The sequence below is a fragment of the Hesperophylax consimilis genome, chromosome 1 (assembly GCF_061612785.1).
Source record: "Hesperophylax consimilis isolate HC1 chromosome 1, BYU_Hcon_1.0, whole genome shotgun sequence".
NCBI classification, from domain to species: Eukaryota; Metazoa; Arthropoda; class Insecta; order Trichoptera; family Limnephilidae; genus Hesperophylax; species Hesperophylax consimilis.
This window is the reverse complement of record NC_142836.1, coordinates 13,881,446-13,897,061: the sequence shown is the minus strand read 5'-3', so window position 1 is coordinate 13,897,061 and position 15,616 is coordinate 13,881,446. Positions and strand designations below refer to the sequence as shown.

General features: G+C 33.9%; 1 protein-coding gene across 1 annotated transcript; it reads right to left on the bottom strand.

The window, feature by feature from the left end:
- Positions 1-4,124: 4,124 nt before the first annotated feature.
- LOC149426313 (uncharacterized) lies at positions 4,125-5,503 on the bottom strand. The gene is made up of 2 exons (XM_089635875.1): positions 5,210-5,503; positions 4,125-4,694 (listed from the first exon to the last, which is right to left on the bottom strand). The coding sequence occupies exons 1-2, from the start codon at positions 5,501-5,503 to the stop codon at positions 4,293-4,295; spliced, it is 696 nt and encodes a 231-aa protein (XP_089492001.1). The 3' UTR covers positions 4,125-4,292.
- Between the last annotated feature and the right edge of the window lie 10,113 nt (positions 5,504-15,616).

Genomic DNA, 15,616 nt, shown 5'->3' with positions numbered 1-15,616 from the left:
TTTGGAGAAGCAAAATAATTAATTAATTACTTGTAAACATGTATCTAATCATGAATGTGATCAGATACATATTTAAATATAAGTAAGTGAAATATTTACAGATATAGAAGTAAGAACTAGAACACTAAATTACATAATAATATAATACAAAAAATCCCTTAGGCATTAACTATACAAGATGTCCATTTTTGGGGAAGCAAAATAATTAAAAAATGTTCAAGATGGCTTATAGGAAAATTAATGTAAGTTTTAAAAAGCACAATGGTCCAAAGGCATATTTTTAACTTTAGCCAAACGGTGTTCAGAAACTAGAGGTAAATTCCGAAAGGAAATAATTTTACATTACATTCTAAGGACACATTGTTTAACAATTTTTACAATTCATCAAATTTCAATATTAATTTTCAAGTTCTGTGAAAGTCCTATTCAAATTCTGTTATTATATCACTACGTGCCAATAGCTTCACAAAACTGAAATAATAAAAGAGCTTTCACAGAACTTGAAAGTAGATGAATTGTTCAAATTCTGTGAAACAACCGTCCTAAAACAATTTTAATGTTCAAACCAATAAAATATTTAAAGCTTTGCAAGTAAGATAATTACACCAAAAGGCGATTTTTTGTATCTTTAAAAATAATGTAGGTATTAAAACAGCCTGTTGAGAATAGTTTGGGGCTTGATGAAGTCTTCAAAATAACAGACGCATGGTTTTCGTTTTTACTGCACAAACTGCATTTTTAATTTATTTAATGTTACGAGATAAAAATTATTCCCGACCCGGACAAAACACTTTTACTAACGGTCAGTTGACCATAATGACTGACTGTTACTATTTTTTGGAGAGAAGAAGTGAGAAATCCACTCGGCGAGGCTTTTTATAACCTAATCAAATAACACATACTGACAAGCTAATTATCAAAACAAAACACTGTCAAAGAAATGCCAATTGGTAATTAAAACACCTGTTTTATCTATAGGCCCTAGTTTTATTTCTGACCGCTAGGTGCTAGGCGCCTGTAAAATAACTGGTTGTGAACTTAGCTAATAGCTCGTACATTTTTAACATATTGCCACCGCCGAGATGAGAAAATAAAAAAGTGTTTTTTTTTTGATATCAATACAAAAAACTTTCAACAAATATTAAAATAGTTCATTATAACTAAACCACCTAAACCTGAAGGGATCGGGAATAAAATTTAAAACAATCAAAAATATAATAATCCTCATACAAATACATAATCCATAAAATTAATCACATTATTCCATAAAATTAATAAATCCATAACCTGATAATTCATCAAATTGATAAAAAATCATAAAATTAATAACATTTACACATATAGATCACTTAATTAACTAATATTCTAGCTCCCGTATAGAGCAGCTCAAAAACTGAAGTCTGTTTTTTTTTATATGAGTTCATACTTGACTCTTTTCTTTTAATAGAACACAAAACACTGTAATCACTGCACTGTGTAGACCGTTCACTCTGCATTCGGTCCAGTGGTGATCATCCTGTCAAGGGTGGTACATGTTAACTCAGGGGGTTGAGTCTCATATTAGGGGTGCCCTGTCCTGGGTAGGCAGCGAATACCCCTGGTCCTGGTTGACTGGAAGCCCCAGTGGCTTCTGGATATAAGGTCGGTTAACCACAGCGATGCTCTATCGTCAGTAGTCCTGTGTGGTAGCATCGGTTCAGCCCTGGTTACATTAGGCTGTGACCTTGGGAAGGTCTGTAGTTTGCCGGGTCGGGAGATGCAGATCCTGGTTTGATTCTATTGGCATCAAACATATTTTTGTGATAGGTCGCACAAAAATGCCTTGGGACGTCTTGAGGGTAACCACCCTCTCTACGCCATCAGATCCTGGATGAGTTGCTGTTATGCGCGCCACTCTCCATAATGCAGGAGGCAGATTGTCCTCCTTCAAGATGACCAGATCGTCCTTTTTTATGACTTCTTGGCTGCTGGCCTGCCATTTGGTCCGTTTTTGTAGTTCAGCAAGGTAATCTCGTTTCCATCTACACCAGAAAGTTTGAATTAAGGCATTTAATTTTTGATATTGGCTTAGTCTGTTCTCTGGTAGCTCGCGGACGTCTACTTCAGGGATGATAGAAGCCTCAGTGCCCATAAGGAAGTGGTTGGGGGTGAGGGGGAGTAGGTCGTTGACGTCATCAGACAAGGAAGTTAAAGGACGGGAGTTCAAACAAGCCTCTATCTGACAAAGTAAAGTATATAATAATTCAAACTGTAATGGATTATTTTTGGTAATTCTATATAAATGAAACTTGGTAGATTTAACTGCAGCTTCCCACAACCCGCCGTGATTTGGAGCCCTAGGAGGAATGAAATTCCAAACTATGCCTTTATCGGCTAAAAACCTATGAATTTTGTCATTGTTCAGCTTTAGACTGGCATACAAATCTTGAAGCTTGTTGGAAGCTCCTCTGAAGCTAGTTGAATTGTCAGAAAATATTTTTTCAGGTTGACCCCGCCGGGCGATAAATCTCTTTAAGCTATTTAAAAAAGTATCGCTTGACAAATCCGTTACAAGTTCTAAATGAACAGCTTTAGTAGAAAATAAACAAATATGCAAAGATACGATTTGATAAGTGGAGACTTCCTCAGCGCTCCACTCTTCATGTCAATAGGTCCAGCATAATCAAGCCCTGTCACCGCAAATGGTCGACTGGGAGTGATTCTTTCAACAGGTAAGTTTCCCATAATCTGCTGGCAAACTCGAGGTTGGTATCTAAAACATATAATACAGTTATGTAAGACTCGTTTAACAGTATTTTTTCCTAGTATGGGCCAGTATTTCAAGCGTATTTCCGCTAACAGCGCTTGTGGCCCGGCATGTAAATGCACATAATGATAATGTCTTATGATTAATTCGGTTAATTTATGTGTAGGCGATAATATTACAGGTTGCCTTTGTTGATGTGATAAGTACGTAGCTAGTTTTAGTCTACCATTTGCACAAATTAAACCATCTAATAAACAAGGATTGAGGGCTTTCAATCTACTATTTTTGTTTACCATTCTGTGATTTTTCAAGTCCTTCAATTCTCTTTTAAAGGAATGTTCTTGAGATGATTTCAGCAGACATTTTAAGGCTGCTTCTAGTTCGGTGACAGTTATATGGCCTCCGATTTTATCTTTAGGATTCCGACAATTATTTATAAATCTCAACGCCAAAGCGGTAATTCTCTTCAATTTGTCAAAAGTTGAAGCTATGCACGACAATATCTGACGCTTACTTTCAGTCTTACTTGACGGTCTTTTAATTTCATATGATAAACAATCTGATTCATTATCCCAGATCGAATCTAGGATCTTTTCAATTTTGGAATTGTTAGTGATCATTTGTCCACCATTGCTTTTCCCAGCAATTTCACCCTGGCCCGACCCAGATGACAATTCCGAAATATTCGATCTCCACTTCCGCAGGGTCATTCCGGCGGACAGTAAAATATCATGTACCTGTTGTTTCAACCTGACGCATGCGTCCAAGTCGTCCTCTCCGGTCAACAGATCGTCCATGTAGAAATCGTTTTGTATGACCTGGCTTGCTACGGGAAATTTAATGCGATTGTCCATACCGATTTGCCGTAGACATCTAGTTGCCAGGAAAGAGGAAGGTCCCAAACCGTAGGTGATTGTCTTCAATTTATAATGCCTGAGCTCCTCTTCTGGAGAGTCGCGCCATAAAATCTTCTGCAGGCTGCGATCCTCTGGGCGTACGTTGATTTGACGGTACATTTTTTCTATGTCCGCCGTCATGACGTATCTATGTTTCCTAAAACGTAAAAGATGAGAGTATAAATCTTTTTGAATAACAGCTCCTACCATTAATGCATCGTTCAGGGAAATACCGGTCGACGTTTTAGCCGATCCGTCAAATACTACCCGCACTTTAGTAGTGCTGCTCGCTTCCTTTATTACCGCATGATGCGGCAAAAAATAGGAATGGTCCTTTGTTTTCTCACATAGCTCCATGTGATTTAATTGCTCATATTCTTTCATAAATTGAGCATACTGAGATTTCAGTTCAGGATTCATTAAAAATTTTCTTTCCAAACCTTTGAATCTTTTTTCCGCTGTGCCTAATGAGTCACCAAGTTGGTTGACACACGGGTGGCGCGGCAAACTTACTACATCTCTACCATCGCTCTCTCGGGCGTGCGTGGCTACGAAATCGGCTTCACAAGCCTTCTCCTCGTGGTTATAAAAACTTGGAGGCATCACCTCTTCCATTTTCCAAAATTTTTCAACTTGATTTGACAATGTATTTATTGATAAACTACAGATTTCTGGTACTGGCCTTTTTTATGGTGAGCGTTGATCGGGCCCGAGATGATCCATCCTAATTCTGTCCTTTGGAGCGTAGGTCCGGTATCCAATCTTAGCCGATCATTCTTCAAGATCTCCGAAAAACTCTCAGCGCCCAACAGTATATCAATGGGTGCTGCTATGTTGAAGTTTGGATCCGCCAAATCCAATCCCGGCGGAAGCTTGAAATCCTTCCTGGCCACCGTTGCTTGCGGTAAATTTGAAGTTATTTCCTGCAATATTAGACATGTGATATCTTGTTTATAATTTGTTTTTAAAGATTTAATTTTAATTGCAACCCGTTTCTTTATATGGGTCACGTTGTTATGTATACCCGACACGGGTTTGTTTATGTTTTCACACTTCAAATTCAATTTTATTGCAAACTTTTCGCACATAAAATTTGATTGGGCTCCTGAATCAATTAATACCCTTGCTTTATGCATTTCATTATTGCGATCCAACACTCCTATGATTGCTGTCGACAATAACACAGTTTTTTCCGCCTTCACCAAGGTGGAGTGGTTGGACACTGAAACTCGTTCAGTTTCCATATGGTCGCCGCCTCCAGGGCGGGCTTCACCATTTTTATCGGAATCATTACTCGGATGATTCCCCTTATGCAATAAAGTGTTGTGGCTATCGCTACTACATAGCTTGCATTGCATATTAATTTTACAATATGGGGCCATATGCCCTAACCTCAAACATTTGAAGCAGGCCCTACACCTCTTTATCATTTCGCTTCTCTCTCCTGAATTTAACTTTAAAAACTTTTTACAATAATAAATTTTATGTCCTTTATCGTGACAACATATACAATTATTGTGGGCGGCTGCTAAGAAAACTGATTCCTTTCTAGGAATGTTATTGTTGCCGCCATTTGTTTTCGGGTAGGTAACATTTGTTTCGATTCTGTATGTAACATTAATTCTAAAACTTGCGCCCTTGACGTTAGACACTTGAGAAATTCTCCTAACGTTGGTAATTCTTCTTGTAATGTTGTTTGTTCCCAATGCTTTCGCGATATTGCGTCTAATTTATTAGAAACTATATAAATAATTAATGCATCCCATTGATCGATTTTTAAGCCTAAATTTTGCAGAGCCTTTAGATTCACATTAGTCTCATCAATTAAATAACGCATGGCTACCGGATCCTCTTGTTTCATTTCTTTAAGGGCCCACTATTCGAATTTCATCCAATTTCCGAGATATTTTCCTTAAAAGTTTGAAGTTTTTAAGCTCTTAAAAAAATATATGTTATTCTTTAAGATAGTATCTATTTGTTCCAAAAGCCGAAACGGTAATTATTTGAAATTCCCTCGATAGAAATAAATCGCAAAGTATGCTCCGAAAAATATTATTAACACTTTTATTTCTGTTATTTTACAAGTTATATGTATGAAAAAAATCACAATGCTTCTTTTAATGCTACTCAATAGACCCCAAAAGTGATTTTTGCTATTTTTGAAATACGCCGTGATTTATTAAACATTTTCACAACAGTCGCTTACGTCTTATGATTCTAAGCATGATTATTTCAGCCCCTCTCACTTCCTTACGCGCGTACGCTATCTGCCTTTCAGTCACTGCTTAGAGAGCTTCGCGGACGGTCGTGTTGTTCTCCGTTTGAAGATCTGCTCTAATGATTCACAATGCAACGATGTCCGAAATATAATATAATATGTAATAATAATATATGGGCCACCTGTTTCAAATAACAATACTCGAACGTGGAATCCAGAAAAAAGCGTGCGAGCGAAAAAAGCTATTGAAAGTTCTGAAACTGTGGGGAATATAATTTAATAAAATAAAATATTTTTTTGTTTTAAAACCACGATATTTATTAATTTAAGAACCGACCGGTTTCGCTTTACTTAAGCATCATCAGGGTACAAATTAATACTAAACAAGAAGTACATAATGTGTGCATATATATAAAAAAATATAGAGGGAGACAACATGATACAAATATAAGCAACACAAAGACGGTCATAAAATACATTAACATAAGTGCACAAGTAATGGAAAAACCGCTAGATAATTATGTAGACTAATGGGTTATACGAATAAATCGGGAGAAACAAAACATCAACTGGCAAGGTGGTAAGGAGGTAAGGAGAACTGGGATTTTTTTTATGGGTTTATTGGAAACAAACCTAATATTGGACTACTTGATATGTCTAATTGATTATTAAGTATCTGACTTTTGGTTTTTACAGCTTTTTTAATTTCTAGTGCCTCTAAATTGTTTAGTCTGTTACCATGCCCGTTTTTATGTAAGATGTTAGCACCGGTGCTATGACAGAATGTATGATCTTTATCGATCAAATGATTTGCGAATTCGGAAAAACCGTTATTATTGAGGTTTTATTGATGTTTTGTTTCTCCCGATTTATTCGTATAACCCATTAGTCTACATAATTATCTAGCGGTTTTTCCATTACTTGTGCACTTATGCTAATGTATTTTATGACCGTCTTTGTGTTGCTTATATTTGTATCATGTTGTCTCCCTCTATATTTTGTTATATATATGCACACATTATGTACTTCTTGTTTAGTATTAATTTGTACCCAGATGATGCTTAAGTAAAGCGAAACCGGTCGGTTCTTAAATTAATAAATATCGTGGTTTTAAAACATAAAAGTATTTTATTTTATTAAATATGTCAAACCACAAAGTGATTGCTTTCTACAATAATACAAGAATATAATTTAGTTCAGTGATGTTATTTTTTATGTCGGAAGGAGGCCCTGAAGAAAATAATTTCTCTCAGAGCCTGTGTCATCTTTGAGAATGCTGTATAGAGGGTCTTTTTTGAGGAGGAGGGAGTGAACCTGTCCTGAATGTCAACTGTACAATTTCTTCCCAGAATTAACTTTATTGTACGTTTTTTGACTAACCGAACCTTGGTGTTCTATTTTCAATAAACTCTTTAATTATGTTTCAGATGTGAAATCTATACTCCGCTACAGAATGTTTTGCCCAAGTCTTGTAAAGATGCAAAGGCACGGACGTAATAATAAAATCATTTGAGCCCTTTACTGTTATTTAAAAGGTCACTTGAAGTGCAGTTATAATCAATGATTTTATTTTTTTCTAGCTTCCACGAATAATCTGAAAAGGCATTATCTAAGGATTATACTCTTAAGGAGAATATAGAAAATGTAGAAAGGTGAAACGGATTTAAGATTTTCGATGAAATTATTGTGTTGTGAAATATTTATTTTGTTATTTATTACTTTATTTTTTTTACAGTTTTACCGTACGCGGTCTTGTTGTAGAGTGGTATATCTAACTGTCATGGAAAGTTTTTTTCTGAGCTTTAAGAGAAAGGTTTCTTAAAGATACTGGAGTTATTCTAGGGCTATGTTAGATTTTTAACATCGATCACCGTAATGCTTGCCTTCCTGAATAAATCTAATTTTATTTAATCATTTACGGCCAAGATGTTTTTGACAATGGTGTGTTTTTATCTTTCTGTATTCCAATCATTTAGCTTTGCTTCTAGGGTTGTGCCCCAGTATTGCTTTTTGGAGACTGTAAACGGATCTCTCGGCATTTAATGAAACTGCAGCAGAACAAAGGCTGTTGCTATATTGACGTTCATGGTATGTTTTGCTCAGATTGACGATAAGGTTTCCAGATCCGCATTTCGCTCGAAGCATGTTTAGGGTAATAAGTTTATAGTTTAGGGTTCTTTCACCGTATTTATGGGAACATTTCAGAACCACCAATCTTTCATTTTGAGTGAATCTTGTGTTTGTGATTAAATTATATTTGACAATTTAAACAAATAATATTTAGAGAAGTTAAAAATAAAATTGAAAGTTCACTGAAAGCTTAAACTATTAAAAGTAGTAATTTCATAAAAATATAAATAAATAGAGCCCCTTTCACATTTTAGAATGTAATTTTATGTTGCTTACATGTTTTATTACTCTTTATAATTATTGAATTGTTTAAATGAATAAATAAATAATTACAAAAAAGTCTTCTGGTTTGTAAGTCCTCAGGAAGCACTAAGGATCTTTCTATCTATCTTTATAATATAATAAATTTGATGAGCATAAAAATGTAAACGTGTATATAATTTATATAAATGTAAAAAAGTAGATATTACACGTGTATAAATATTATATTGCGCATATTATACAAGATGTCGGGGGTAAAGTGCACAAACTTCGGGAGGTGATTCTAATTGATAGTACCTACAAGTAAAAAAGAAAAAAAAACTTTTTTTGGAATTCCAACGTTTTAAGATAGTTTTCGAGTAAAAAAGTTTAATTTTTTGTATAGAAAAAAAAACAATTTCTTCTACGGAAAATAAATTTTTGTGGAAAAAATTTGGAAATTCGAATAATTTCCATTTCATTTTTACTTCTTCTAGCATTTAGAATAACCTCCTGAAGTTTGAGCACTTAACCCCCGGACACCCTATAAAGATAACCATATAAGAAAAACCTTATTGATGTAAAAATATATTTATTGATTTTATAAAAGTTATAAATTACTTTTATAAAAGTGAGAATAGTATTTTAGTAAAGTAAAGTAATTTTTATACCTATACAAATAACTTTCGTAAATGTTTTTTGTAAAATTAAAAAAAAAAAAAAAATTAATTAAATCCGTAATAAAACCCATATTTTGAGAACCATCTTCATTTCGACTTCGTTCTCATTTGCTCGGTGCTAACTAAAAATGGTTCTGTTTTTCTAAAATTGCAATAGATGTCGGTAATTTAATTTCATAATCCCCAAAATTATTCCTAATACGAATTCAGACACCTCTGTCGGATTCTTTAACACTAAATATTGTTTATTTTGTGGGTATTGCCCAAATCTAAATTCTTTACGCGGAAAGCGGGCCCTTAAGTTGAAACAAAGCTTGTATATGCTTATGGACGGTAGTTCGTAAATTTGCAAATCTTTGTTGTAACAATTCCCAGGCTGACACGTATTTTAAATCTGATACTTCGAAATTGGCGATCACTTTCGCTGCATTCCCCTTTAAGCAGGATTGCAGATAATAGAATTTTTGCACATTATTTAACGTTTGATTATTATGCAATAATGTTTTGAATGTCTCTAAGAAGTTTACCCATGTTTTTTGATCACCATTGAATTCCCTTAATTGGAGGTTAGGAAGTTTTATTGCTACCTTGTTTTGCTCAACGGATTGTAACATTTCTTTTGCTTTCGCTAAAATCGAATAATATTGATTCTCAAAACTTTCCCTTTGGGAATTATTCTCGATGTCGTCAGAATCTGGTAGAGATTCTATTTGATCTTGAATTAATTCAAACTGGTTTAATATGCTTTCAATTTTCTCGTACCTAATTTGGATCTCATTTAACGATAAACTATGTATGATATCCCCGAACCTCGTGAGTTTCCCTTTTAAAACCCTTCGTTTGGCGATTAGCGATTTCATATTATCCATCTTAATTGCGTAAAAACCAAAAACAAATGTTCCCTTTAAAATATTTTCTGCGCAATCGTATTATAATTGAAAACACAAATAATGAAATAACCAAATCCAGCCGTACCTTGACAAATTCTTACAAATAATATATTTGAGCTACCTAACCTTAAAAACACACCAACAATAATAATATACAATGACTTGCTTCTATGCTGTAGGTAGCCGTTTTTTTCTTTTCAAATTATTATATTAGCAAAATACACAGTAAAACATAGCTTGTTTGAACTTGGAAATGATTACAAAGATAGGAAGGCACAAAGGTACTCATCTGAATTTCTTCTGGAATTGGCATCAATTTTTTTCCATCAAAGCCTTTTGTTTGTTGCTGGTTCATTTTTCCGATAAATCCTCTGATTATATCCATCCGGCTCGAAGGACCATGTTGAAAATAGTTTGGGGCTTGATGAAGTCTTCAAAATAACAGACGCATGGTTTTCGTTTTTACTGCACAAACTGCATTTTTAATTTATTTAATGTTACGAGATAAAAATTATTCCCGACCCGGACAAAACACTTTTACTAACGGTCAGTTGACCATAATGACTGACTGTTACTATTTTTTGGAGAGAAGAAGTGAGAAATCCACTCGGCGAGGCTTTTTATAACCTAATCAAATAACACACACTGACAAGCTAATTATCAAAACAAAACACTGTCAAAGAAAAGCCAATTGGTAATCAAAACACCTGTTTTATCTATAGGCCCTAGTTTTATTTCTGACCGCTAGGTGCTAGTAAAATAACTGGTTGTGAACTTAGCTAATAGCTCGTACATTTTTAACACAGCCATTTATTGACACACTTCGGACAGGAAAGGTATTTCTACCCGTTCAGTCGATTGTTGCTTAAGGACGGGAAGGGTATTTTTAACTTTTGCGCCGGCTTCATTTCAATGGCAGAAAAGAATAAATTATACAATATTTTGGTATGAATAATAATAATAATGATTAGATTATTTAATCAGTATTGTCACATAGTTTGACCCGGAGTGACGTGCATTTTGTGCACGGCTGCTCAAGTTTTAACATCGTGAACGTGCTACAATTAATCGAAAACATTAAAAGTGACCTAAAAAATATAACTACCGTAAAAGATTCGAAAGTGTGAAATAACCTCGAATTAACCATAAACCTCTTAGAAGAAACCTGGAAACAAGAGAGAAACAATTTCCAGGAACAAATAATAGATCTTCAAAAAAAAGTTATCACCAAACTCGAAAAAAATAATGAACCAAAATCGTACGCAATGGTACTAAGAGAACGAACAGTACAAATCGAAGAACCCAAATATGCCGTTATGATTGCTGCAGAAGGCAAAGAAACATCTGAGGACATAAAGAAAATTATTACTAAAACAATCAAAGCACCTAACCTAGGAATTGGTATAAATTGGATCAAAAAAGCATCAAACAATAAAATAATTATGACTTGCTCGAAAAATGAAGACGCAGACAAACTAAAAACGGAAATAAATAAAAATAAAAACGGAATATCTGCTACAGAATTAAAAAAGAAGAGACCGTGCATGGTCATTAAAGGTGTGGGAGGGGAGTATAGTGAAGAAAATTTTCTTAACGACTTTTTGTTGCAAAACAATGAACTAAGTGATGATCCAAATGATTCAATTAAAGTAACTAAAATATTAAAAAACAAGAAAAGTGACCAACTCCGCAATGTAATAATAGAAACAACAGGCCAAATCCGAAAGATATTACTTGATAAACAAAGGGTCAATATTGGTTTTGTCCGAGCGCACATAGAAGATTGCAATCCCTTAATGCAATGTTACCACTGCCTTGGTTTCGGACATACATCACTAAAATGCCTGAACAAAATGAATAAGCCTAGATGCATACACTGTGAAAAAAACCACAAATTTAGTGAATGCGAAAAAACCAAAGATATAGTCAAATGCTACAACTGCGACAAAAACAACAATTTATTCGGAACAAAAACAAATAGCGATAAATGTACTTACCGAAAACGAATGGTTATCATAGCTCAACAGAGAATCGATTATGAATCGATGGATGATTTTCTAGGCGAGGAAATTGACAAATTAACAGATGTTTCGCAGCACATTTGCGAAGATTCACAACACTGTAGAGATCTGCTAAAAAAAGTCCCAAGTGCTTTCATTGTTCTGCACCAAAACATCCGAAGTTTAAAAAAAAACCTAGATGAGTTTGTAGTAACACTAAACCTTCTTGAAACATTACCGGACCTCATTGTTTTAACAGAAGCGCACTTAAATATAAATAACGCTGACACACTGTACAGTATTCCGAATTACACATACTTTTCATCAACTACCTATATTAATAAAACCAGTGGTATAGCGGTGTTCATTCTAAATAAATATAACAATGTCACTGTCACAGAAATTAAAATGCAATTAGCAAACTGTTTACAACTGAGTGTAAAAGTGAACGACATTATGTACCATATTATTGCCATCTACCGGACGCACGGATCGAATCCCAAAAATTTCATTATAGAAATCGAAAAATTATTACTGAGTCAAAAAAATACCTTTAATATTATTGTTGGTGACATTAACATTAATATCGGACACTGGATACAAAGTAAAACGAAAGATGATTATATAAATGTAATGACTTCGCTAAACTATAAATCATATATAAATAATGCAACACGTAATATCAGCGGACAAATCCCTTCCTGTATCGATCACATATGGTGCAACTCAAATAACACTGAAAAAAACATGTCGATATTATGGAAAACCAGCATAACTGACCACTACACCTGTATATTCGTTAACAACATAGACAAAAAAGTACCAACCCCAACAAAACTGACAAAAAAAAACAAGAAAAAAATATTTAAATATGGAAACTTTAGAAAAAAATCTTAAGATGGAAACCTGGGCATCAATAATTGAATCGGAAAATCCAAATACTTGTGCGGAAAATTTCGAAACTGTTTTCCTAAATCACATAAACCTTTCTACACAAATACTTATTATTTTACAAGCAATAATTATTCGCCTGAAACACTCATGCACATTGAAAAATCTCCTGATAAAAGATACATGACGCCAACGGGACTCGAACCCGTGTCCCTTCGATTTCCGGTCGACAGCTCTGACCACTGAGCTATGGCGGCTTATCTCTTACCCGCGAAATAATTCAATATATACTAGTGTTTCATTCAACAATTACTGCTTGTTACATTTTTTCACCTGAAAACAACCAACTTTATTTTATATGAGAAAGGCATTGTAAGTGCTAACTCTCTCACTAGATGGCGTCGAGACAAATTGTCTACATTTTTTGGTGAAATACTTGAACTTGTCAAATATTAATTATTATTTTTTTTGGTAAACTAATGTTTTTAAGACAAGATTTTTTATGCATAGCACAAAGGGTAACAATTATTTTACAAGCAATAATTATTCGCCTGAAACACTCATCCACATTGAAAAATCTCCTGATAAAAGATACATGACGCCAACGGGACTCGAACCCGTGTCCCTTCGATTTCCGGTCGACAGCTCTGACCACTGAGCTATGGCGGCTTATCTCTTACCCGCGAAATAATTCAATATATACTAGTGTTTCATTCAACAATTACTGCTTGTTACATTTTTTCACCTGAAAACAACCAACTTTATTTTATACTTTACAACTTTACTTTATTTCATATAGTGATTTCAATCAGAAATAAGGAAAAATACTATCACCAGTCTAAAAAATTCCCTAACGACGAAAAAAATCGCCACTTTCTTCAAGAAATATCGAAACAAACTTACGCTTTTAATTAGACTGACTAAAGAAAAGTATTTTCGTGATAAATTAAAAAAATGCTGGTCAAGACAGCAAAGAGTTCTGGAAAATTATCAAAACAATAACCAACAAAAGCACAAAACAAAAATTTCCAAAAGAAGTTACTCATCAAGGAATCAATACTGACACAAAAAAATAACCCAAAACTTTGTGGTGATATCTTTAACGATTATTTTGTTAATGTCGGCGCTAATCTTGCTAGTAATATTATCCTCGACAAAAAACAAACTCAACAACCAGAGCTAAACCCAACTTTTGAAGAAGGTTTCCACACATTTGCTTCAGTAACTGATAAAGAAGTTGAAAACGCTATAAAAGTCTACGAGGATCAGCGAGCCCTGGCTACGACAACATAACTGTAAAAACATTAAAAACTGTATGTGAGATAATCAGCAAACCAATTGCTCATATAATAAATGTTAGTCTGAAGAAGGGCATATTCCCGAACATCTATAAGAAGACTATTGTGACCCCTGTTTTTAAAACTGGTGACGAAAAAAACACTTCTAACTACCGTCCCATAGCACTCACATCAAATATAGCAAAAATCTATGAAAAAATTGTTAAAAAACAACTCAACAACTACATAAAAGATAAGAAGATAATGAGCCCAAACCAGTTCGGATTTAGGGACAATCTCAGCACACAGGATGCGATTGCTAAATTGACATCAACAATAATGCAAAAATTAGATAATGGAGAAAAGTGTCTTGGAATCTTCATTGATCTCCGCAAAGCATTTGATAGCATATCACACTCAAAACTCACTGAGAAACTAAAACAAATTGGATTGGACGGAATAGTATTATCATGGTTCCAAAGTTACCTAAAAGAGAGATTCCAATATGTCAAAATCAATAATACCCTTAGTGAACCCAAAACCTCATCTTTTGGCATACCGCAAGGAACTGTCATCGGTCCAATCCTTTTTATTATATATGTAAATCAAATGTTCACTCTTCCCATTGTTGGAGATATCATATCTTACGCAGACGACACTGTAGTTATCACAAAAGGAAAATCATGGGAGGAAACAATGGGGATAGCCAATATCAATATAAACATACTCAAAACATGGTTCGACCTAAATTGTCTCTCACTAAATACCGAGAAAACATATTTCATCCCATTCTCTTTGCAGGAAAAAAATGTTGAAAACAATATTACCATTAAAATCCATTCATCACAATGTGAAAATAAAAAAGAATGCGGTAATGTAAATTGTTTACCAATAATATGCAAAAATAGTATAAAGTATCTGGGTATCATAGTAGATACACTTAAAATGGAACGAACAAGTCCAAAATACGGCAACCAGAGTAAGAAAACTTATTGACTTATTCATTAGATTGAGAAACATCCTTTCATATAATATGATTAAAATTATATATTTTTCTCTTGCCTAATCCATATTACAATATGGTATAATCGGTTGGGGAGGGACTTTCAAAACTAACCTTTCACCCGTAGAAAAGGTTCAGAGGTTAATTTTGAAAGTCATCCTAAGAAAACCATCGATATTTCCAACCACGGAGCTGTTTGACTCGTTTAGGGTTCTTAGCTTAAACAAAATTTTTAAAAAGAATGCAATGTTACAAATTCATAAAGACCATTTCAATTCAACAATTTCTACAAAAATAAGTAACCGATCTAGATCACGTGGTAACTTAGAAATTCCTAAATGTAATACTAGTGCTGGTCAACACCATTATAATTATCAAGGTATAAAATTGTTTAATGCCCTTCTGGATAAAATTAAAACTGAAAAAAATTACAAAACTTTCAAATCACAAATCAAACAACTTTTAGATAAACCCAACGGTAATCACAAGTTTTAATTTCATTGGATACATTTTTCAAATAATTGTTTATATGAACTCATTTGTAATTTTTATTAATTAAATTTTCCTAAATTCACGTTATGAATTTAGGAAAATTGATTAATGATTAATAAAAAACAATATATATAAACAAAATTTAATATTTAA